Here is a 25321-nt window from a genome sequence, read left to right on the forward strand (position 1 = left end):
TCACAGAAGTCATGGGTAATCCTACCACTTTTCTGAAGCCTTTTTTCATCATTCCAAACTTTAAACTATTACAAGTCAAATAACCTCCACTGTTTTGGTGCTTAGCATATGCTACCTTGTGCTTCTTACACTTTGGAGTTAAATTCTTATTTCATACCCTAGGTTTTGTACCTTTGTATTCCTTATTGTTCTGCCTGCATTTGTCACTTTGTATTATTTTGCCATTACTTTTTTTTTGATTAATCAGTATTTAATCATGAAATAACATATTTGGTCACTTAAATAACTGTTGCTTTAAAGTATACAACTTTGATTAATTACAATAGATAAATAAAATTTATGTTGATTACTTTTTTTTTGAATCTGCAGATTTTATTGAGATGGATTCACATACCATATATTCCATCCAAAGTATACAGTGTCTCACAGTTTCATCACTTAGTTGTACAATCGTCATCACACTCAATTTTAGACAATTTTCACTGCTCCAAAGAGAAAAATAACAGACACAAAAAAAGGAAAACTCAAAACATCCCATATCCCTTATCTGCCCCCCTCCCATTATTGCCATTATTGACCCCTAGTATTGGTGTGGTACACCTGTTACTGTTGATAAAAGAACATTAAGGTATTACTGTTAAATATAGTCCATAGCTTGCAATAGGTAATTTCCCCCCATATACCACTCTTTTATTAATTCTTTGTACAAGTGTCATACATGCAAGAACTTATTTATATTTGTAGTGTTAATCGGTGACATACATGACTTTAAACAACCCCTTTCAATCATTTTCACCTACACTATTACCTAATCCCAATAATGGGCTACCATCACCTGTATCCATTCTCAAACATTCAATCTCATTAACAATTCAGTATATATGAGGTAACGGCTCCCCTTCTCTACCTTCTGTCTATCTCTAGGTATCTATATTCTACATTTTAAGACTCTGAGTTTACATATTCTAGTTAGTTCATATTAGTGAAATCATACAATATCTATTGTTTTGTATCTGGCTTATTTCACTCAGAATTATGTCCTCAAGATTCATTGTCATGTGCTTCAGGTCCTCATTCCTTCTTACTGCTGCATAATATTCTAGTGTATGTATATATCACATTTTGTTTATCCACTCTCCTGTTGATGGACACTTGGTTTGTTTCCATCTTTTCTCGATTATGAATAATGCCGCTTTCGAACATCAGTGTGCATATTTTACCATTACTTTTCACAGAGAGAGGCTTTGGGGTTCGTTAGAGGCAGAGAAAATTCTTACTTCAACAGGAGAAATTCATGCTCTCTCTTAGGGACTAACAAAATTCTAGGTGTGGTCTCCAAAAGAATGGACATGGGCTGTTTTCCCCTTGGATGCTACTTCCTAAAGGGAGAGCCAGATGGTGATCTGCACTGCCTGTTTTCTCTCTTTTCTGAGGAGCTTGCTCCAGTGCTACTTAATTTGTGTATATATTAAAAAAAAAAAATGTATCTTGTATGAGTGCCGAGCAGTATAGCTTTGGGGCAAGTAACTTACGAGATAAATCCAAATGATCTAAAAAAAGAACATTCTTTGTTAACTGAAATTTAAGTGAGGTTAATAAAATTTTAATTCATCACTCATTGGAGGGTCACCATTTCCATGGAATTCTTCTAAGGAACACCAAGACAGTAATAGAAATGGAAAGTAGATACCTATTAGTCCAGCAATAGGTTTTTCAGGGGCCTCAGGTTTGGTAGCAAATCTGGACCTTCTAAAGTTATGCACACACAATTAAACACACACACACACACACACACACACACACACCTGAGTAATACATGTCCTATAGCCCTAAGTGGCTGGAAAAAAAAAAATTGGATATCAAGGAGACTAGGGACTAGGGGAAAAATCCAGAGACGAACTATCATAGATTTTCAGGATTGGTGTTTGAATGATTAAACTGATGCAGTGACTTAAGTTAATAGCAGACTATCTTGCAGTCATGTTGAGTTGCACTTTTAAAAATGTTGTTATATTTTTTGAGAGGGCTCTGCACTGGTGACTTATATTGCATTATTAAGGCTGTCCTCATCACATCTGTCCCTTGAGTCTTTGTTGCCTTTAAAATTTTTAATTATTTTGAAATATTATATGCATACGTATGAAAGAGTACATAGTGTACCAACAGTCAACTTTCTTAAGCAGAGCATTATTTATAATATCCAAGCTTGCTTATGTTCCACTCCTATTGAATCCTTCATCCCCCCATGAGAGATAAACACTGTCCTGAAATTTGCTTTTCATGCTCCTGACTTTTTTAACAGTTTATCTTTGTATTCCTAAAAAAAAAAATAGGTTGTTTGTTTTTGCATGGTTTTTTAACTTTAAGTGAATGGAATCGTAATATATGTGATTTTCTGTGCTTGTTTTTTTTTTGTTTTTCAGTATTATTTGTGAAATTCATCCAGATTGATTTTTTCTTTTCATTTTGGTTCAGTCTGTGGCTTATTTCTCTTTTATTGTTTCTTTTCATAAGTAGGGAAGTTTTAAAATTTTAATGTAGTCAAACCTTTATGGGGTATGCTTTTTGTGACTTGCATTTTATGACTTGAGGTCATAATGATAGTCTCTCATTTTCTTCTTATAGTTTTAAATTGTGCTTTTTCTCCTTAGGTGTTTAGTCTATCTGGTATTGATTTTTGTGTATATTGTGAGGGTAGGGATGTAACTTTTTTTTTCTTCAGTGAAAAAGCAGATCATGTCACTCCTTTGCACAAAATTTCTCAAATCTTTCTCATCTTCCTCAGAGTTGACGTCAAAGTTCTTAAAATGGCCTGAAAATACCTTTATGATCTGGCCCACTGAAACTTCTCTGACCTCATCCCCTATCTTGTCAGTGAACACTGACCTCCTTGCTCTTCCTTGAACCCTCCCCAAATGTTCCTGCTTCAGGGTCTTTGTGCTGCTGCTCCTTCTATCTGAAATTTTCAGCTATCTGCATGGCTCTCTCCCTCGCTTTCTAGGTCTCTGCTTAAACGTCACCTTATTAGTGAGGCCTTCTCTGGACACGCTTTCTAAAGTCATACACCACACACACACACACACACACACACACACACACACACACACACACACACGCGCCAAATGTGGTATGCATGTGCATGTATGTGTAAATGTGTGTGTGTGTTTGTGTGTGGTGCAGTATTCAATTACTTGAATGGTTTCAGAACTATACATGTTATCTTATTTCTTCTTAGTTTTAATGCTTACCTTTTTTATTTAAAAACATTTATTTTACTTTTTGCTACTTTATATATGCTCACAACACATTCAAAAGTTTAAAAAGCATATTTAGTAAAAAATAAATTTCTCTCATCCCTGCCTTCTAGCTACCTAGTTCCTCTCTCCTGGCACCTGTTTCTTTTCTATTCCCCTAATTTCTTGCTTATCATTCCAGAAATATGCTTTGCATATATAAACATGCACATGTATTCCCTTTTTACATAAATAGTAGAATATTGTATATATTATACAGCCCATTGCTTTTTTCACTTAACCATAAGGTTAGAGATTCCATAGCCATACATGGAGAGCTGCCTTATTCTACGACTGTTATCTAATATTCCATTGGAAGGCAATATCATAATAAAATATTTATTCACCCTCCTTCTGAAGGACATTTAGGTTGTTCCCAATCTTTGCAATGGCCATATAACTAGTGTCCCTCACCTGTCTTCAATCAGCATTTCACATTGCTATCAGATAAACCTTTTCCCTAAATTTCCCTTCTGATGATGATGTCATTTCCCTTTTCAGAAAACCCCAGCCTTGAAGTACAGCTCCAGACCGCATTGCGTGGTCTCCACTCACTTTTCCCATTATATCCTTCTGTTCCTGAGGACATCCCCTAAACTGATGACTTGAGGTTTTCCAAAGTACCTCTGTTTTCATGCTCAATATTACCCTCTCTCCTTAACCCTTTGAAGGGGAGGCACAAATCCCTCCCTCCCTCCACGCTAGCCACCTGGCACTCGAGCTACCCTCTGAAACAGCTGCATTTCAAATGTTTCAACTCAATCTCCCACTAGTACACCCTACCTAACCAGCCCAGGTGTTCTGAATTTTGATTTTGGTAGCTTATATTTAATTTTTCATCAATCAGCCTGTTCTCTTCTCAACTCTTCGTGGGCAGGGACTAATCACTGGAAACAGGGAATACTAAAAAGAAAAGATAAGGTGCTTTCACGGTGCTTACAACCTAAAGGTGAGTCAGACATGCAAGAATAAAATACACAACACAGTAGGATCTTTGTTTAAGAAGACGTATGTTTTGTGTTACGTGGAATCATTTTTAAAAAATGACCTTTTTTTTTTTTTTCTTTTAATCTCTGGCCCTTAGCCCGGGGCTTGGCACATGGTATATGCTCAATAAATGCATGTTGAATAAAAGAATAGCATAAAAGGGACAGTTAAGGCAAGTCCCAATATCTTGCCATAAAAGTCATCTTTTATGATGAACATACAAATAAGTCAACATGTGGTGTAAGTTTCGCTCATCGTTTGAGGAACAAGAGGGCTGTGTGGGAGCGGGTGGAATCAAGTTTCGGTAACCGAGGAGGCAAGAGAAAGAGAGAAATTGCACCTCCTAGGGTCTGGGAGCCTCGGCGGGGCGCGGAGCCGGAGGCGGTGAGAGGGGAAGCGGGGAAGGGGGAGGAGACTCTCGCATCTCTGCCCCGCCTTCCCCACCACCCCGTGGCGGCGGCGGCGCAGGCGGCCGTGCGGGTGTCGGCAACAGCTGCAGCCGCCCGCTCCGCCTCCGGGGCCCTGCGCTCCCCGGGCGATCTCGAGCACCGCAGGCAGCTCGCAGCGCGTTGTCCCTAGGAGACGGGAAAGTTGCCGGCCCGAGCGCCGAGATGCCGGGCAGCGACACGGCGCTCACGGTGGACAGGACCTACTCGGACCCGGGCCGTCACCACCGCTGCAAGAGGCGGGTGAGAGCCGCGGCGAGGATGGCGGGGGGCGCGCCCAGCCAAGGCCGGGTGGTGCTTTTGCTCCGGCGTTAACTCGCGACCCCCGCTTTTCGTTGCCTTTCTCTCTCCTTTGCTCCCGGAGTTCCATGCTTCCAGGACTCTGTCATAGCTGAAGGGGCTGGGAAGGGGGTGGGGGTGGGGGACACTATCAAAGCCGGGACTGCCCGCGCCACTCCTCCGTGCCTGCGCACCTGTCGGGGACGCCCAGCTCTTCCCGACGGCCCGCGCCCTGCGGGGGAGCGCCCGCCGTGTAGCGCCTGGACGCGAGAGAATCCGACCATCCGCGGCACAGAGACCCGGCTGTCGAGTCCCGGGGTGGGACGGCCCACATTTTCTAATCTCCCTTGCTTCTGCCGCGTCTCCCCTGTCTTTGGGGTTTGGGGCTTGGGGTAAGTGGCTGGAGCCGGCGCACTGTGCACGGCCCGAGCGCAGAGAGGCGCGGAGCGCGGGGCGCGGTGGGACGGGCTTCCCCATCTCCGCAGCGGCTGCTCCCGGCTCTGCCCAAGTGAAAAGTCACTCTTCGCGCTGCCTCTCCGGAGTTTCTAGCCTTGCAGAGCGGGCGCCCTCTCCATTGTTTGCAGTGTAATTTGCTGTTGCTGATTTTGGCTGTGGGCGAAAATAGATCTTCTGAGCGTGCAACACGAGCCCATCTAGGGCTTCAAAATAAAGACGGAGGCCGCGGCCTGGGCGCTCGTCTATCTCGGGATGGGAAGCCTTTGCCCTCTCAGGCTGTTTAATCTTCGAGACTGCATACTCCGTTCTCCCCTTGGCTGATTGAAGTGTCATTTTAAACAGCACCTCCTCCACTCTGGCATTTGTTCGGGCGGGAGATTCTTGGAGTTGTTCTTTGCCCCGCCAACTGCTCGCTTGTTCAGGATCTCGGGGTTTGGGTGTCAGCCTCCCTGTATAAAGTTCACAGAGGTAGATCCGTGGTAAGATTTTGGCCTGCCACCTTCCTAGATCGAGAGCCCCCCCGGACGGAAGTAGCCATAGTGGTAGAAAAGTGGTGCGGCCCCTTGTTTGGGAAATGATCGATTGCCCTAAAAATGAAGTAGTTAGTCCCTGGTGTGTTTGCCGATTTTTCTTTTTCCTTTAGAATGTGTCAATCCATTTAAAAGAATAATTTAAATTCTTACAGATTAAGTATATTTGAATACTACCTGCAGTGCCCACCCTCCTCCCCTCACTGCTCCCACCTCCCCCCAATTCTCTTATTTTGGCACTGTCCTTAAAAGTTCCATAACGGTTTGTTACGGAAATAAACAGACATTCCATTTGGAAGAAGACATTGAGTAAAAAATCTTTGGTTGCCTACAATTAGAAGTTTCTTGAAGGACAATTAATTATGAAGAAAAGGTGATCTTTTTCTAATGCTTTTGTAATTGGAGCGGGTCTATAAAGGCAAGGTAGCAGTTGACAGAAGAAATTTCAGACTTACAGACTGTGTGGAAGCCTGGTTTCTCTTGTCACAACTGTGATGAGCTTTTTGTAAATAATAGGATTAGTAATCCTGGATGAATGGTTGGAAGACACATTGCGAGCTCATTTAAGTGATTTGGCAAAACTCATGCAAGTTTCCAAACTCAGTGTTCAGAACCTGTGAATGGTGGTGGTAAAGTTTGTACCTTAACTACTTAGGGAGCAAACTTGCAATTTAACTGCTGTCTTAGTTTGTCTCTGCCATTGTATATATGCTGCCATTGTTCCATTTCCACACCTGCTTTTTTTGTTAAAGTACCACAACCTTATATGAAGAGGCTTTTCTTGATTTTATTTAAAATTCTACTGATAGATGTCACATCTCCTACATTGTTCTATCAGCATGGATATGCTCAGTTTTAAATGGGTATGGATGGTGCTGGATCCCTGTTTAGACTTCTTGGCTGTTTTTAGGATTTTTATTGTGGAGGCAGTAAGGAATAAGGAGATCTAGTGAAAATTTTGTAAACTCATGAAATTTTCTGAAGCTGGGCTGATGTAATTTTGAGTCTGTCCCCAAGGCTGCAGTAACCCTGCTGTAATGAGGAGAAGGAAACAATAACAATTTTCCTGTGCAGAAAAAACCCACCTCATGTGTTGATTTTAGTTCTTCTTTTGTGGAACTGCCTTAGATGTAGCTCTAAAGACCTATTTTCTGTGCACTGAGAAAGTATGTGGTACAAAAGGAAAACATCAGGTGGTACTCGGGTTTAATTTCTTAATGTCCTTCCCTTCGTGGGAATAAGCTATCACTAGTGTGGGATTTTGAGGAATCATTTGGTAAATTAGCTCCCCTAAAACCACTGGAAAACTGGAGGTGTATGGGAAGAATTGATTTCTCCCAGGAAGGGGCTTACACTCTGTGAAATCAAGTTCTTGGTTACCGAGTGGTCTTTTTTTTTTTTTTAACTTCAAAATTGATACCCTGTTGAGATAATAGGGAAAATACACCTGTCTCTTGCTGGTCTTGTTTAAGCCTTTGAGACAGGGATAATAATGAGGCAATGTACTATTTTAACATTGCAGAAGAAGTCTATTTTTACAGCCAGGTGGACTAACCTAGATTTTCTCCCCAGAGTGAAAATGTAACTGACGAATTCTGTGACTGCTTTTAAATTGACAAGTCAGGATCATTCACATTTTTAAACTTAATCTTGTGAAACTCAGAAATGGTGCTTGTTAACTTGATGCACATAATATCCCTCTACTTTAAAAAAAAAGAGCGTACATAATTAGAATCCTTTTATATTTCTTGCCCTAGATAGTTAAGGCCTGTCATCTTTTTAAGAATACAGACACTGTGCTTTCTATACAGTAACTGATTTTTATTAATCAATTATGTATGGATAAATTCTATGTTTCATTTTAAATGTTATAAAATGCCAGCTTCAGTGACTCAGGTGTAGACGTGAACAGCTGGGGCTCTGGGGTCAGACTGACCTGAGTTGATTCCTTCCTGGCTCATCCCACTTCCCTACTCGGGGACCATGGGAACAAGGTCCTAACCTTTCTGATCTCCAGTTCCCTTCCCCACCTATAAAAGAGGTGATAATAGTCCTTTTCAGTTAGAGCACGTGTATGTACATATATATAATGGTTGTGTGCACTCAAGAGTTAGTTATTGTCACCCTCATTTAAGGTGAATATATTGTTTCTTGTTCTGTTGGTGGCACCACTGATCAGAACTGCCGATCAGAATCTTCCTCCATCTCTAATGTTATCAGCAGTTCCACTGGATCTTTCTTTTGACATTTCTCCTGTTTTCCCCAGTCATTTCCCACCATATTTAGCCACTTATGACCTCTTGAGATAATGACTGCACTAGTTTCCTGATTGCTCTGTGATTTCCCCTTCTATTCTACCCTGCCTGCAAGGACCAGATTCTTCTTACTACAGAACCACTTTCATCAGGCTACAGATTCTGTGCTCCTGCTGCCTAGCAGTGTAACTTTGTATCCTACAATCATCCTAAGCCTCAGTTTCCTCTTTTATAAGAAACGGGTGCTATGAGGAATAAATAAATGCAGTAATATCTATAAAATGCTTTATCCAACACCAGGTACGTAGTAAGAACTCTATCGATGGTAGCCATTTTTGTTACTACTATATAAGAAGGATTCGTAAGCTTGAAAATGGAGAGACTGCTAGTTTTGTGAAAAGTACACTTTTCCAGCATTTCTAGCATTTTGTACCTCCCACAATGATTGTGTACATGTTTATGAACTATAGGCATTGGCACTTTGAGGGCATAAGACTTAATTCAGCAAATGCTTATTTAACACCTTCTATATGCCAGTGTTATTCTGGGCATCAGGAATACAGTGGTGAACCAAACAGACACAGGCCAGTCTCTGTGGAAGCTTAGTATCTGGTGAGTGTATCTTACTTTATTTGTGGCCCCAAGTCATACCCTTTTCTTTTACAGGAGGAAATGATGATAAATACAAAAGTCTCTAACATCTAAAGTAAAACCAGATTGACAATACGCGGTATGAATGCCACCATTAGTGCATCTTTCAGGGTTCTATGGTTTGGAAGTAGATTCAGAATTGCATAGTGAATAGTGACCAAAAGCAGTCAAGATGAGACTGTTGTAGCCTTCTCACAGTGGAACTGTTCGGGTGGCAATGTAAGTGGTTGATGATTGTGAGCTTAATCCCTGCGCAGGAGCTAGGGCGAGTGGAAACAGACTTATGTTGTGTGTGACCCTGACCGTGAAGCGGTAAACAGAGTAGTTTGTGTGTACACTTTTAATCAGTGATTTGCTTTATTTTAAAGAGTTAATTAAAGGGACTGTGAATAATGGTAAGTATCTCAAGTCAGATTTTTCTTAAATTCCGAATGGATAGGTTAATGTGTATTTTTTGAGCTATGCTTTGCTGCAGGCTCACTGGTTCTCCTCCTAGAGAACAAATTGCCAGCCACCACTCACACGCCCGTTTGTCACATCCTCTGTAGAAAACCAAGACAGCTGCTACCAAGTTGGATTGCAGGATGTGATTTGCTTCAGACCCACCGCCTGAACTTCTAGGGCTGCTGTTAAGGTCAGGAATCAACCTGGTCTTTCTGGATGGAAATTGCCACCATCTTGACTTAGAAGAGGCTGCAGCTTTCAGCCCTGCTGTTTCTTAATTGTGTTTTTATGTTTTCAGTGGAGGGGGATGGTGAGAAAGAAGGAAGAGAACCATGAATCACTACACGGTGAATCAGAATGAGGATTTTTCATTCCTTAGAAAAGAAACATCAGGGTATATGATCTGTGCATGATCCATCGACTTTGGGGGATGCTACTGGAAGGAAAACATAGTGTATTTGTTAATTATACTCCTCTATAAAGGAAGCAAAAAGAATAAATGTAAAGAAGGATGCAGTAACAATGATAATAGCCAGCATGTACTGACAACTTACTAGATACAACAGGCACAGTATTAAACATTTCAAATGCACTATCCCCTTACCTTCACAATAATACCCAGTTTCTGGTTCCATTATAGCTACAGATGAGGAAGCTGTAAGTAATTTGTCCAAGGTCCTTTGGCTAGTAGGAAATGGTAGAGTCAGGATTTGAACCCAGATCTAACTCCAGAGCCTGCCTTTTTAACTACTTCCCTGTCTGCCTCCCTGGAGAATACTGGAGAGCAGCTTGGTCTTAGAAAGCTATTGAGTGCTTGAGAATGGATGTGTACAGCTTCTGCAGGGCACTTACCTGTGTCCTCTGGAATCTTACAGCATGGCACATTGCCAGTCCATTGCAAGTAGTCATATATACCCAGGAAACATTCAATGAGTGAATGCTATAGAGTAATAATCTATGAAGTTTTTGTAATGCCTAGGGTGTAAGAGTTTTGCCAGAAGTTTGGGGAAGTCTTAAAGGCTGTTAATAGCTCACTATTTAAGAGCATCATTAAAGAATTATCTTCTAGCTTGGTGTTTGTTCCCCGAAGGATGAGCAGTTGAAGATGCATGACGAAGGTCATTTTTCTTTGACTATAGAGTTGAGATGTTCCCACAAACGCATTTCACCTCTGTAGAACTCCAGGACTGGCCTGTTCATCTGTACATGCTCTTCTCATGGGCCACATAATCATCCACTGGGTGATTTTTCTGTGAGGTTCCTCATAATAGAAAATCACTCCTTCCAGTATCTCACTGTCAGCATGTCAACTTTGAGGAGAGTGAACTGGAGTGGTTAAGAGCTCCAGTTTTGGAGTCGTCTGCCTCTACTGACTTTGCAGTGTGTCCTTGAGTAAGTTACAACCTTGTAAATGGGCATCATAATACGTTTCTTAGAAGACTGTTGTAAGGATTAAATGTTGTAGTAAATATAAAGCATCGTTCAGTGGCTGCGTATGCTAAGTGCTCAATTAATGTGAACATGGGAGAGGAATAATAATAAAAATTACATAACAGTGGTAGCTATTTGGCCATTGTAGGCGCTGCAGTTGAGTGGCAGTGGTAGGTGGGATTTCCAACACTTTGCATTTTCTCCAGAGACCAGATCTTTTTAAGAATTGCTTCCTGAAATAATCCTGTTTGGTGTAGGTCCCGTCAGGAAGCTACATGTTAAACGGCTGATTGTAGACTTGTATGTGTCTCAGGTGTAAGGGCTTGTGAGGAGTCTGTGCCAACTAAAAACTTCACAAAGGGCAGTTGAAAGCAACTAGGAAAACAGTAACCTGGTGACCACACCAGAAATTCCCTGTGGGACTATAGCTTGACTGGATTTAAGGCATGTGCTTCTCATAATTAAGCAGAGGGTTGGAAAGTGAAACTCAAAGGTTTTACCATGTTAGAATTGGGAAGGAATTTAGACATTAACTCCAGACCATTCCTTTTGCAGAATTAGAAGAGTGACATCCAGCAAGACTGCAGCCAGTGAAATTGACTAATACAGACTGATTGGGACTAACCATTAGAACATCTTCTGTCTTAAAAGAGAATTCCTATATTACTTTAAGTATTTTTAAATACCAGTAGCTAAGTTTTGTATGCTAAACAGGTCTACATTAAATTAGATAAAATAAGAGGTTAAAATAATTTTCAGTAGAGACTTAGGTGATAAACAGACTTCAAAGTTTGTGATTTTCTATGTGTGGGGAGAAAAGAATTTGAAAGATTTAGTGTTAGATCATTATCCTTCTGAATTTATTTACAGATTTGGGGGATCGAGTGCATGGAGGTGAAGAAGGATGACAGTTAATACACGAAATTATTTAGCTACCCTGGATCTTTTGCCATATTTTAAAAATGATTTTTTTCTGAAGTCCCTTTTAGCGCTCCATTTTTTTTTTTTCAAAATACAGTTTGGTGAAATGAGGCATTCATCCTTGTCTTGACATTCTGCAATATTGCAAAAAAAGGGTAGAGGAGGAAGTAGGGAGCCTCTTCTTCACCCTTTCTTACCAGATGCATAAACTGAAGAGGACACGTACATGCATTTAACTTAGGAGAATTCACCCTGAATCTGCTCTTGCCCCTAAAGCTTTCTGTTCCTGCCAGTCTCACAGTGAGAACATGTCCCAGCAACAGGTGTGTCTAGGATGTGTAGTTTTCAAACAACACAAGTCCTAAACTCAAGCCAAAAACTTCATCTGGTTTTTGACTAAAGAAACAATAATCTGTTCCGACACTAGGGGATGACAGGGATAGGGTCCACTGGCCTGTTGAGAGATGGTTGTCTAATGCCAATTGTCAGTGAAGCACCTCCTTGAGGGAATTCGACATAACTTCTGCCTCACGCACTGACTGCCGGCCCAACCCTGGCGTGACTCTGCGGTGACACATTTCCACCTGGATGTTCCACAGATTCCACAAAGTCTGCATGTCAAGAACCTCCCCATTGCCGTTCCTGGTTAATACTTTTTCCAGACAGCCGATCTCCAAACCAGATCCCCAGGAACCTCCCTAGATCATCCCCCGTACCCACCACATCCAGTGATTTGCTTAAATGTCGTTCAGCCGCCCTTTCCCCTCCATCCCCAGCACCACTGTGTGAGCTCTTGAGGCATGGAATGAAGTGATTGAGCATGGACTCGGGAGTCAGATTTGATTCCAGCTCTCCCACTACCAGCAGTGTGAGCAACCATGAAAAGCGGGGTTAGGAAACCCATTTCAGCATTTGTCGTTCTGATGTTGAGTCATTTGTTGTTTACCACAGTGTTTCCCAAACTTCAGTCATTCCCACAACTCCTACAGAAAGCTTTGCGCCACCTGTACTATTATTTACTTAATGTTTCTAAATCAACTCACTGTTTAAAACTTACATTTATTTTAAATTATCAGTGTTATTATTCTACCTAAATACTGTCCAAGCTTGAGGCCCACAGTGCCACGTTAAAAAGGGGTTAGCAAAGATTGGAGCATTGTTAGAAATCTGTCAGCACCAAGCAGAGACATTCTCCTGGACTGAATCAGCTGGATTGGACCGAAGATTGAAAAGGGACAAACTCTCACAGTGTGACTCTGGGTTATTTAATACTTTTGCCTTATGTTAACTGTGAGAAACAAGCACTATTCCTAAAAAGGAATAAACACTCACCCTATTGTGGAGAAGAAAAGAATTTATTCACGGTCTTGCAAGAACGGGCACCCAACCAAATGTGGGAGTTGGCACCCAGAACAACAGACCCAGCAGTATTTATTCCCTACACCTAACCGCAAGTCCCTCCCCTGTTTCTCCATTGGCTGGATACTCCAGAAGTTACATTCTATTCCACAAGCCTAACTAGCCCAGCAAATTTGAAACATGCAGCCGGCCCAAATTGGAAACATTTGAAATAGTTTCAGGCACAAATTTGCAACATTAGGAACAGTTGGAACAAATCTCCACCCCTGACTATAATGGTTATGCCCAGGCCTCTTTAGAGCCAGTTTGGGCTAGTTTGGTAACAAGTTATGAGGCTATTTTGGAAGCCTCTACCCTGAGTCTCCACCTTGCAAGTATAGTAGATAGTGGGCAGATAAGCAGGGGGACTGACTGTGGATAGTGGGTGGATAAGCAGGGGGACTGACTGTGGATTACAGTTTGTTTTTTTAACCTTTTGCCAATTTCTTAACTGCCCCCCACCCTGCAAGGCACACCTATTTTGTGTGAAAGCTAAACTTAAGTTCATTCTCACATTAACTAAAATAAGTCAGTATCATTTTGGGAAACACTAGTTTTAATGTATCGTCTCTTTTTGTTCATTTATGAAATACTTCTTTTAGAGCTATGACCTAGAAGATGCTTAAAAACACCCCCCGCCCCCCATGGATTGTGAAAAATTGGGTAATTGAGTATTTCCCTTTTTGTTTTGGCCAACAGGAAACTCAGATCCAAATTTCAGCTGAACAGAGTGAGATTTAGGAGACGGCTTATTTATCAGTTTATTTAACCTCTTGATTTTGATGTCCTTTTCTAATTTATGTATTCCTTGACCTGGTTTTAAAGTGCATGTATGTGTCTGTTTCCTGTAGTCTACCTTAAATCCTTTGTGTGCCACATGACATATAAATCAATTTTTTTGATTTAATATAAATTATTGTTATCTTTTATTAAGATGAACAAAAGCCCACTCTGCTAAGTCGAAGGATATCTTGTCTGGGTCAGAATAGATGGAAGAGGTTAGAAAAATGAGGGCTCTGCTTGCTCCAGGCAGTCTCTATGTTGTTTCCTCTTTAGTTTTCTGATGACCTGAGAGAAACTGAGGCAGCAGCAGGTCTTGGGTTAGAGAGAAGAAATCCAGAAGATATGGCTTCTTTGGGAATTGCAGGCAAGGACAGATAGTGGGTGGAGAAGGAATTTAAGCTCTGTGTTTTTCTGAAGGGGAGTTGAACCTAATTAAGATGTGTATATAGGCTTATTGTTATATACAGGCAATTAAACAATACCTTAAGCTGCAGCCTTTTATAAAGATTCTGATATAAGCACCACTCCCAAAATAAAATAGGCTCTTAGTGATAACTGTTCTTCAGCACCAAAATATATTTATTCCAGTGTGTGCAACTGCATTTTGGAGCCAAAAGCCCCCTCTTGCTGTCTTTGGGAAGATGTGATCATCCAGAAGGCCTGGAACTCGACTTCAGATAGTCAGTGGTGTACTATTTTAATCTCACTAATTGGAACAGGTGGCCTCTATTTGAGACTGAATCACTAGTTGGCATAGATTTAAATTTATCTGACAATATAAGGCCCATTCAGTAAGTGCTGTTCAGGCTGTGTATTGGCATCCCGCAAAGTGCTTGAAAGACTCAGTTAAAAAGCAAAGAAGACTAAAAGGAAGATCGAAGAAACTTAAGTGTCAGTTTAACAGTTTACTGCCTTCATTTAATTCCTAAATGCTGGGTGTAGAACTAGGGAAGGGATATGGTTGAGTGAAACATGTCCAGATGCTTGAGACAAGTACTTGTAAATCTTTCTCCAGATGAAGCAGATGTCTTAAGTACATCCTTTGAATCCACCCCCATAAAATAGCATGATCCGAGAGTATGTCATGCCTCATGTTTTTGTAAGTATTAACACACCTTCAAGCATCCTAGGTGACTCAGTGTTTGGCAAGTGCTCAAGTTGAGATACGGTAGGACTTCTCTCATGACCTCAGTGATGGGCTGCAGATGATAGACTTCTCCGACTGGAATACTCCTTTATTTTCATGGTAAATCTGTGCCTGCATAGTGTCTTGTCGATATCTTGCTTTAAATCTTTCAGTGGGTGAGAATCCCAGCTCCTTACCCTGATACCCAAACCCTCTCATCTGACCTTTATCTTTCTGTCACTCAGTCTCAACCCTAGAGCTCCGGCCTCCTTCCTCTGTAGACTCCCATGCCTACCTCCATGCCTGTGGGTGCTTGCTCCATCCTCACGGCAGTGGTTACGTTATTTTTAGCCAGGCATGGAGCCTGATTCATAGTTGGGGCTCTGTAAATATTTGATGAATGAATGAATGTGGATATGATGTGAAATTCCACTATGGGCCTTGAGAGCCAGAAAGCATATTCTAAACTTGGTCTGTGTTAATGCTGATTAATCTACCTTAATTTAATTGCAGCACAGGATTTCAGTGTATGGGTGTTCCATTATTTATTGAACTGTTGTTTCCTGTTCAAGGACATGTCTGTTGCTTCCAGTCTTTGGTTACCACAGACAGTGCTTCAGTGACTGCCCTTGGACATGCTTCTTTTTGCACATGTGAAGAATATGTTAGTAGGCTAAATTCCTACAAATGGAATGTATGGGTCAAGGGTGTGTGCATTTAAAATTGTATTGCCAAAATGAATCAACACTAATTGAGTACCTACTCTGTGACAAACACTAGGAGCTGGGGATGCAGCATTGAACAAAACTGATAACAATTTATATAATAGTCAATAACATCTACGTATGCCTCAACTCAAATCCTTGACACAGCGTAATATAATGTTTATTTTTATCCTTGCCTATCTGATAGTTGAAATATAGTAGCTCATTTTAATTTAGGGTTTTTCTTGTTCTGAATGAGGTTGCTCATAGTTTCACATATTTAAAAAACATTTGTTGGGCTTTTTATGTGAACTATCTGTATTCTGGCCATTTTTCTGTTGGGTTACTGATCTTTTAAATTGATTTGTAGAGCTTTTTTACTTACTAGATAAATTGTTTTGCAATATATTTTTCCCAGCCTGTCATTCCTGACTGTATTACTAGTTTCCAACTGTTGTGTAACAGATTATCACAGTTTCCATGGGTCAGTAGTCCAGGCATGGGTTAGCTGGAGTCTCTGCTCAGTCTCCACAGCCTGAAATCAAGGTGTCAGCTGGGGCTACAGTCTCCTCGGAGGCTTGGGACCTATTCCAAGCTCACTGGTTATATACAGAATTAAGTTCCTTGCAGGGATAGGCCTGAGGCTCTCAGCTCCCAGAAGCTGCCCGGCTCTCCCTGCCAGGTGGCATCTCCACACCATAGCAGTTTGCTTCTCCTAGGCCAACAGGAGGGCATCTCTGCCACTTTTATCTCTTAGCTCTAGACCTTCTTTTAAGGAGCTCACCTGATTAGGTTAGGCCCACCCAGGACAATCTACCTTTTGATTAACTCCAAGTCAACTGATGAGGGACTTTAATTCCATCTGCAAAATTCCTTCACCTTTTCCATATAAAGTAATGTAGTTATGGGATTGAAATCCCCTCATATTGACAAGTCCTACCCACACCCAAGGGGAGGGAATCATACAAGGTATGATGTATATATTTACTGATGGGAATATTGGGGTCATCTTAGAATTCTGCCATTCATACTGACTTAATGATATTTTGTGTGTGTGCTGAACATAGAGTAGCATGTAGAAAACACTGAGTAAATATTAGATGTTCTTTGCCATGAAGAAATTAAAAATTTTTATGGCAAGAAAAATTTGGTTGTATGATTTTTAGCCAGGCCTGGGATTCTGTAAATACTGGATAAATGCGTGCATGTGGGTATGTTGTGATATTACACTATGGGACTTGAGAAGCTGGCCATTGTGTCATTCTGAGAGTGGCCTGTCCTACTTTGAGATTATTTTAGAAAACAAACCACCCACGTTCTTCTAATACATTTTTTTAATTTTATTTTTGTTTGTTTATTTAAATCTTGATCCAGTTAGAATTTATTTGATTTCCTTTCAGATGTTTACATCGTTATCCAGCATCATTTCTTGAATAGTTGTCTGCTCTGTAAAAATATCCTGCTGTCCATATGTATGAAGTTTTATTCTTCTAACTTTCTGCTACTTTTTTCTCTGGGTGTTAAACTACTGAACTCCAAAGGTTGTAATTTTGGTTCAAATATTCTGGGTTGATATCCCCCACTCCCTCCCCAACCTCTATCCCCCACCCCAGGATTTGAAATGTGCATTTTGAAAATTCTAGCTCATGCTTTTAGAAATTTTGAGTAGGCATGATTCCAGTTCATTTATAATGGTGAGGAAAACCCCCCAAAATAGGAGAAAAATTTTAAAGTTTTTTTTTTTAATTTGTTTTCTGTTCTCCTTTTGAACTAAATGTTACCTGTCAACAAGTTCTGTTGAGTGTTAGAGTCCAGCCCTTCCACTTTCTTGCAAAAACTTGTACAGTATAAAGATTGTATACCCTTGCTTCCCAAACAACCAGTATATAGCTCACTTAAAAATTTGTGATCCAGCATCTCAGTTAGGGAAGGTGGAAGAGCAGGCACACAGCCTAACTTGGCTTTCAAACCAGCACTAGCTCCTTCTTCAACCCGAGACCACTTTCAAACGTGGACTCCTTTCACTTAGTAGACATATAGCATCCTTGTGATGGACTGTGTACTGGGAAATTTAAGTTGATTTGTCACCCATGGTAGGATAATGATTAATAGAAGGAAGATTTCAGATTTAAAGGTAATCAGCTGTTTCTTTATTTGATTTAATTATCATTTGTAAGTTACCCCTGAACCTTGACAAATATCACTAGATATCTAGGGGTTGTTATATGCACCCGTGTTGATTATTGGCAGTGATCCACCTGCCTTGTAGTCTCTGTGTCTGACACTGAGGGAGCTTAGAAATGTTGGCTGTGCCCAGATACTAACAACAGTTCATAACCTGACCCAAGAGCATTGTAATGATGGAATGAATATGCTTTTATTACATTTGCTTTCCTTTGGGAAAGGCACCATGCTTGTAAAAACCTTCTAACTTGAGCAAATTAGAAAGTAATATTTGTTGTATGAAGCCAGCCAAAATTTACCTCATATGCTGGGGAATTTAGAGGCACCCACTGAATTGGCATCTGCTAAGACTGTTGGGTGGGTGGCGGGGCAAAATTAAAATGAGGGAGTCCTGCTTCATTCAGAAATCTGATTTAGGTCCTACTTACCACCCAAGAAGCAATAGGGGCTCTTATTTATGCAAAATCATTGTATTTCTAGCACTCAGAAGTTGGCTACTGTTTGGGTGGGTGGGAGCATATTAAGTTCTGCTGTTGAGAAATTTGACTATCATTCTGGCCATTTAAAATGATCTAATAGAAAGAACGTTTTTAAAATGCTCAAGGCTCAAATTAAGCTTTTATTTTTAAAGTAAGACTTAAAAATGAGACCTCCTGAGCATTGATGCTGTTTGGGGACAGTTTTACAAATTAAAGCCCATCATCCCAATACACACTTTTTGGAATTTTATTTTGAACAAACAGGAATTGAATAAAACAGTCTTGTATTCTTGTGATTTTCTTTAAATTAAATGTTGATACTTTTTAGCCTTTGTTTTTGAAATAATTTGTTGCGTGTTTTGGGGGGTAATTTTAATGCTAACAGATTTGCTAAATAAGAATAATACATATACTGTTGAAAGACTAAAAGATACTAAATCTGAATACAAAGATCATTTTATGTTTTCTTATTCTTTGGACAACAGAAGTCACGGTTACTTTGTTAGTAAATAATTCTTTAAAATAATTGCTCCTTAGTTTATTTACACAATAGTCTAAAATGAGCCTGGATGTTTTTCTAGGGCAGCTAACTTATTAAACTCTCAGTGGATTTTAATATTCTTCAGTTTATGCTTGCTTTGGTTGTTGAATTTAATTTTAAGGCTGAAATTAATGTCCTATAGAAGTAAATGCGGTGACATCAGATTCCAAAATGATAAGGTAATTAAATGGCCCATCAGAAACAGCAACTCACACTGAATTTTAAAAGTAAATAACAGAGTCACAGAGGGAGGGATGGTTGAGCAAGAGAAATCCCTTATCAAATTACTAACCAAATGGTTCTTGTTAAATAGTAAGTAGACAAATTTATTTATAATTACTAAATATTTTAAACATGGGAAATTTTTTTTAGTGTGATTCCCATATACCCATCTCATAGACTTAACAGATGGTAACATTTTGCTATGCTTACATCATATTTCTGCCACTTGTGTTTAAGAAATAAATGGTTCCAGATACAGCTATCTGGATCTCTTCCTTCCTACTTTCTCAGAGCACCATAACCTGAAGCCATGCATTATCTTTGTATGTGTCTATACAAATATTGATGTTTTCATAAGCAATATATAGTATTTTTTCTTGTATTAAAATTTTACATAAACAGTATCTCATTTTTTTCTTTGTAACCTGCTATTTTTTTTCAACTCGGTGTTTTAAAAATTTACCCTATTTCATTCCCATTTTTTGACTACTGTCCCTTTAAGTATGAATAAACATAGAACTATTCTCCTAGTGGTGGGCAGGTAGGTTGATTCTATGAAGGTCTGTGTACTTACGGGAGAGTTTTTCTAGGGGATATCCTAGAAGTGAAATTGCCGGGGCAAGGGAAAAAAGAGCGTCTTCAGCTTTACCATCCATTCCCCAATCGCTTTCTTAAGTAGTTGTATTTATTATAGTGATGTTCAGCCACATTTAAATATCTGTAATAGATTTTTTTTTATAATAACACTGGCTTTTGTGTGTGCAGGTGTTAAGAGTAGCATTTGTGTAAGTTTGTGTGCATTTAAATTTTGCCTGAAAAAAAAATAGAAAGTTATACTGAATTTACTAGTAGGCAGTTTTTAGACCTGGACAAGAATTTAGCATCTCTACCTTGTTAATGTCTATATGGAAGCTGACGTGTCAATATTTTTTATTGAGGTATAATTTACATATAGTAAAATTCATCCTTTTTAGGTGTACAGTTCTATGAATTATGAAAAACACATATAGTCTTATAACTATCACCCAATCAAAATACAGAATATTTCCTCTTGCTTCCTTGTATTAATCTTCTCTCTTCTGAGCTCCTGACAGCTCCTGATCTTGTTTCTGTTCCTATAGTTTTGCCTTTTCCGGAATGCAATATAAATGGAATCGTACAGTGTGTAACCTTTTTGAGTGTGGCTTCTTTCACTTGGCGTAATGTTTTTGAGATTCTTCCGTGTTGTCGCACATCTCGATAGTTCCTTTTTATTGATGAATAGAGTCAATATATTTTCAAGAGTACTGAAGTATGCGTGGATGGACAGAAGTGAAGAATTGACTTAAATCTTACGCCTCACGGGGATGAATTTATGTTTTTCTCATGTACATTTAAGAAATACATTAGTTTATAATCCTGTTACTTTTTGAATGTTGCTTTGTTACTTCAGAATATAAAATGTTATGCATTAAATATTGTGTATAATACATAAAATTCAGGTCTGTGGACTTTATGTATGTATATGCACATGAGCATATCCAAGGCAGACGTTCTCTTGCTTTCCTTGGAGAGATTCTCGGTGGTGGCAGGTGACCTTTAAAAAAGATGAAAAATCACTGGTTTAATGTAAGCTCTTGTTTCAAAATCAAAACCGTCAATGTTTTAGAAGTATACTTATTGACATGTCAGGAGGTCGTGCTTTTATGTTGATTGAAAAAGTTTGCAAATATTGTGTACAGAAGATGCTGTTTTTGTTTAAACAGCAGTACATACATATAGAATAATATTAACAAAGCTAGCATAACTGAGTACTTTTCTTGTTCTAGGCACTGTGTTAAGGACGTTACATGGGTTTAAAACCATTAATTCTTACAACACTACTAAGAAGTGGGCACAATAGCCCCCATTTTATAGATGAAGAACTGAGACGCAAACCGGGGTTAAATGATTTGCCCAAGATCATATTAGTACGAATTGAAAGGGCTAGAACTTGAACCCGGGTTGGTCTGATTCTTGAGCCTTTACCCCCAACCTCATCAGATGAACTGCCTACACATCTGAACGGAGAATGACATAGAAACCCAAACGTAGACCCTGGCTACTCCTGGTGGCAGAATGTTGGAGGCTTTATTTTCTTCTTCTGGCTTTTCTGTATATTTGTAGCTCTTTGAAAACAAGCACGTTTTGCCATTAAATGTAGCTAGGTGGGCACGTGTAACTTTTTGAAGAAACTTTAAACAAGGAGAGGTAATAATAGTTAAATAAGAGAGTCTCCATTTGAACCTTGCCATAAATTTTAACAAGCAGCCTTTGTATTTAGTAGACCAGTCATATTAATGCTAGAACTTTCTGATTTGCTCTTCACTTTGCTCCAGGTCTAGGGAAGACTCAGTAAAGGCTCCTGACCACAGTGATGGAAATTAACAGTGGTATTGGGTTGTGGGTATCTCTAGCTGCACCCCAGATTTCTCCCCCTGACTTTCTTCCCAGGCAGGGAAATTTGAAGCAGTCTAGGCCCAAACTCAAGATCTTGGTAGAAAATTCAAGGACAGGCTGCCATATCCCAGATCCGTTGTCTCAGATGCTTCTTTGTGTGCCCAGCGCTGTGCCAGGTCTGACATGAGCCCTGCCCTGAGGAGCCCAGGCAGAGGACAGACCTGCAGACAGATAATGACGGCACAGTGTGACAGCGACTGTTCTCTAGGGAGCCCTGGCTTCACAGGCCCCTCTGGAATGAACTGGCCTGGAGCCCACCCGAAGGGGCCTAAACCAGAAGAAGGGTCAGCTGTTAAGCATTTCTGGCCTTACCCTCCCTTCATGCTTGCACCCTCTTGCAAGGGTATCTCTTGTTCATGGTTTGTGGGACATTTTTGGGAGAGAATGACAGAGGGTGCCAATTTTAGAGGTTTTGGTTCACCTCTACTGAACCCTTTGATACTTATTTTGTGAATGTGTATATGTGTGTATGTATTTTTACATCCTTGGGGCAAAGGAACCATGACTGTTGCAGACAGTTCTTTGAATTGACTCAGATGGAAGAAGGATGGTGCAGAAAGGGGAGGAACAGGGATGCTAATTGTCATGGCAACTAGCAGGTTTTTGTAGTGGAACACTGCCTTTGTAACCCAAATCAGTCACCTTTTTTCTAATTATAGAAAATATACTAACAGAAACTCAAGAAATTATAACACTGTATCTCGGTGGGTTTTCATTTGCTTTTTGGGAACAGTCTTGCAATGATTTCAGTTCCTTCGTAGAATTTCAGCCCTGAGAGGTACCCTTTAAGAGCCCTAGAATCTTAACAAAAGTCAAGTGCTTATGACTTTCCCATCATTATCATATCACACTGTACTAGTCTAGTCCCCTTAGCTGGGACATTTACAAGGGACTTAGAAAGAGGATGAGTTTGGCTTTTGCAGACATTATGCATTCTGAGGCACAGGCTCCTCCTTGGGGGAAAGTGTTCCAGTTGCCATCTTTTGAAAGCTTTTACTGTTTGATTTTGTGTGATCTTGTGCTTTTTTAACCATCCATCACTCTTCAGATTCAGCAGATGCCGAAATGCTTAGAATATCTCACGCTTGCCTGTCATTGTGTAGGCAAGTTCAGAGTCCACTGTCCCCCCTTTGCTGTCTGAGAACTCCTGGAGAATTGAACCCTTGTGGTTTTGGTAGCCCTGGTGAGGTTTCGGAGACCTGGGGTAGAAAAGGCCAGTGTAAGAAAAGAGCCCCTGTGTGAACAGATGGGACTTAACTTAGGAAAATGAAATGCTCCTTGAGCACCCCAGCAGTTTTCTGTTGACTAGCACTTTGAGAGGAGAAGACAAAACTTAGGCTGCTTTTTACTCCCCCTAACTTCCTGACCTGAGGAATCTCAGTCCGCTTCACCCAGGACCTGACCTTGAGGTTGACAACTCTGGGGCCATCAGCCCTAATGGAAGAGATTGGGCTTTGTTGAGTGAGGCTGAATGCAGACTCTTTACAAGCCCAATCCATCCCTGTGCTGCTCACAAACGGACACCCCTTTAACATGTTCCTGTTCGATTGGGCAGGAGAGTGTGGGAAGAAGCCAACCCAAGCCCATTCTTAAATGCAGCACCGTGAAAAGGTGCCTACCTGACTCCTTTTCTGTGCCACGTGCTGCGGAGACAGGCATCGCCAATCTCAGTGCACCGTCTGGGGAACCACAGGCTTTCATCACTTCCATTAGGGCCTCAAGCTCAAGAAGCACTTGCCTGTCTGAGGAGCCTGTTGTGCGGCTCCCTCTCCTGGAATGCTCTAAAGAGCTTTCTTTGAGTCTCTTATTTAAAACTGCTTCCCTATACCCCCACCTTGGGTAGCCTGCCAGCCCCCTTCCCTGCTTCATGTTTCAACATTGCTCTTATCACCATTTCACATACTGTATATTTTACCGCTTCGTCTGGTTTGTCTGTCCTGCCTCACTAGAATATAAGCTCAATGAGGGCAGGGACTTTTGTTTTGGTCACTGGGATGCACATCAGGGAGTCCGTGTAGCTGGAGCAGGATGAGCAAGGAGTCAGTAATAGGACAGGAAGTCAGAGAAGTAGTGGGGAGGCCAGTTCATGGCCTGGTACATGTTTTACAACAATGTGAAAATAGACGTGGGTGGGTATGGGCTGGCACAGGGAGACCTGTGGGGAGGCTCTCAAAATTATCCAGGTGAGTGATGATAGTGGCTTAGACCAGGGTGAGAGCAGTGGAGGTGATAAGAAGGTGTGTTAGGAAACCCTGCATGGGGAAATGAGGAGACGGCAGGGAGCCAGGGCTCGGGAGACACCTAGCCTGGTTTTTTAAGGCCTGGCTCTGCTATTTATGAGCCGTGAGAAATCATCTGAGGTAATTCGCACAACCCATTTGCGCTTCAGTTTTCTCATGTAAAAAGTAAGTATAGTTATTTCCTTATAAGGATGTTGGAGGCTTATGTAAGATAATGTACTGAAAGGGTCTTCTCTGACTCCCTTTGTCTCCTTAGAACTGGCTTAGGTGCACCCCTGTCAGCCTGTGCCCAAATCTCTTGTGAGCCTTCGTATCCTTGTAACTTGTGGTTTGTCTGTCTCTGTCCTCACTGGGAAGTGGACAGGGATTGCATCTCCAGTGCTTGGCACATAATGCAAAATAAATGTTTAGATGGATAGAAAAGTGGGGGGGAGCAAGAGGGGAAAACAGGAATGAATTAAGAATTTCATGCATAGGTATTAGTACAATATTTGAGTTCACACATTCCAATAGACAGCAGGACTTTTTCTTTTCGGAGTTCATTGTTTAACTACATCAAATGATAAGTTAAGACATTGACTATATTTTTCATTTAAATAAGTCTAGTTAAGGAAGACACATACTCTTATTTCCATATTTTAAAATGTATCTTCTCTCTGTTCTTGGCTTGTAGAAGAATGTTTGTTCAACGATGTTAATTCATGTTTTTACTTAGGTGTTCTTTAAGAATAAAGATTTTGTTGGCAGATTTCATCAGAAACATTCTGAGGAAATATTTTCCCCAACAATTTTTTAATGAAAATTTTTAAACAAACTAAATACATACACAATACAAAGGCAATGAAATTTAAAATTAACTCAGTGTACTGATGATCTAAATTGCCCCCACATTGTCAGTGTAACGGGGACTACCACAGAGCAGATGTTCTTTTGAGTTTGGCATGCTTCTGTTACCTAACTTATGATATGGGAAGGGTCGATTCTAGCATAACTTTTCTGTTAGAAAAATTCTGTGTGTGATGTCTTTGTTTACCATGACACCATTGACCCTTGTCTGGAACTGCCGCATCATTTGTATGTGAAGTCAGCCAGGCTGTTTCCTTATTGGCCCACAACTGAAGAAGTACCTGCCTGGCCCCAGGGTGAGTAGAAATACAGGGGGCCCTGAAGCCCCAGGACAGTTAGCAGGTGGTCATCCCTGACATCCCCGAATGCAGTTATATTAATTTTCTTTAACATCTAAATAAACACAGCACAGAGAGATTCTGTTGGATGGGGAGGGATCCTGGCCAGTGGACAGAAGGGTCTAACTATGTTACTTGAACTTCACCTGGGAGGCTTTCACCCAAGTGTTTTGTTTTTATTTTTTCCCCTCAAATATAAAGTCACATATTTCTTTGCTCAAAAGGTGAGGAGGGGGGTTCCTGAAGCAAGCATTTTGTTTAGGTACTAGCTTTGTTTCCTCAACAAGGC

General features: G+C 40.6%; 1 protein-coding gene across 2 annotated transcripts in view; it reads left to right on the plus strand.

Moving 5' to 3' along the window:
* Positions 1-4727: 4727 nt before the first annotated feature.
* Positions 4728-25321, plus strand: part of TMCC3 (transmembrane and coiled-coil domain family 3) — a 69260-nt gene continuing 48666 nt past the window's right edge. The window contains exon 1 of one of the 2 annotated variants that reach the window (XM_037846381.1): positions 4728-4969. In XM_037846381.1, coding sequence (XP_037702309.1) covers positions 4892-4969 — 78 coding nt within the window. In that variant the 5' untranslated portion in view covers positions 4728-4891. The remainder of the gene's footprint in view (positions 4970-25321) is intronic. The other variant, XM_037846382.1, reaches the window with a different exon arrangement.

This window comes from Choloepus didactylus, chromosome 8 (genome assembly GCF_015220235.1).
Source record: "Choloepus didactylus isolate mChoDid1 chromosome 8, mChoDid1.pri, whole genome shotgun sequence".
NCBI lineage: Eukaryota > Metazoa > Chordata > Mammalia > Pilosa > Megalonychidae > Choloepus > Choloepus didactylus.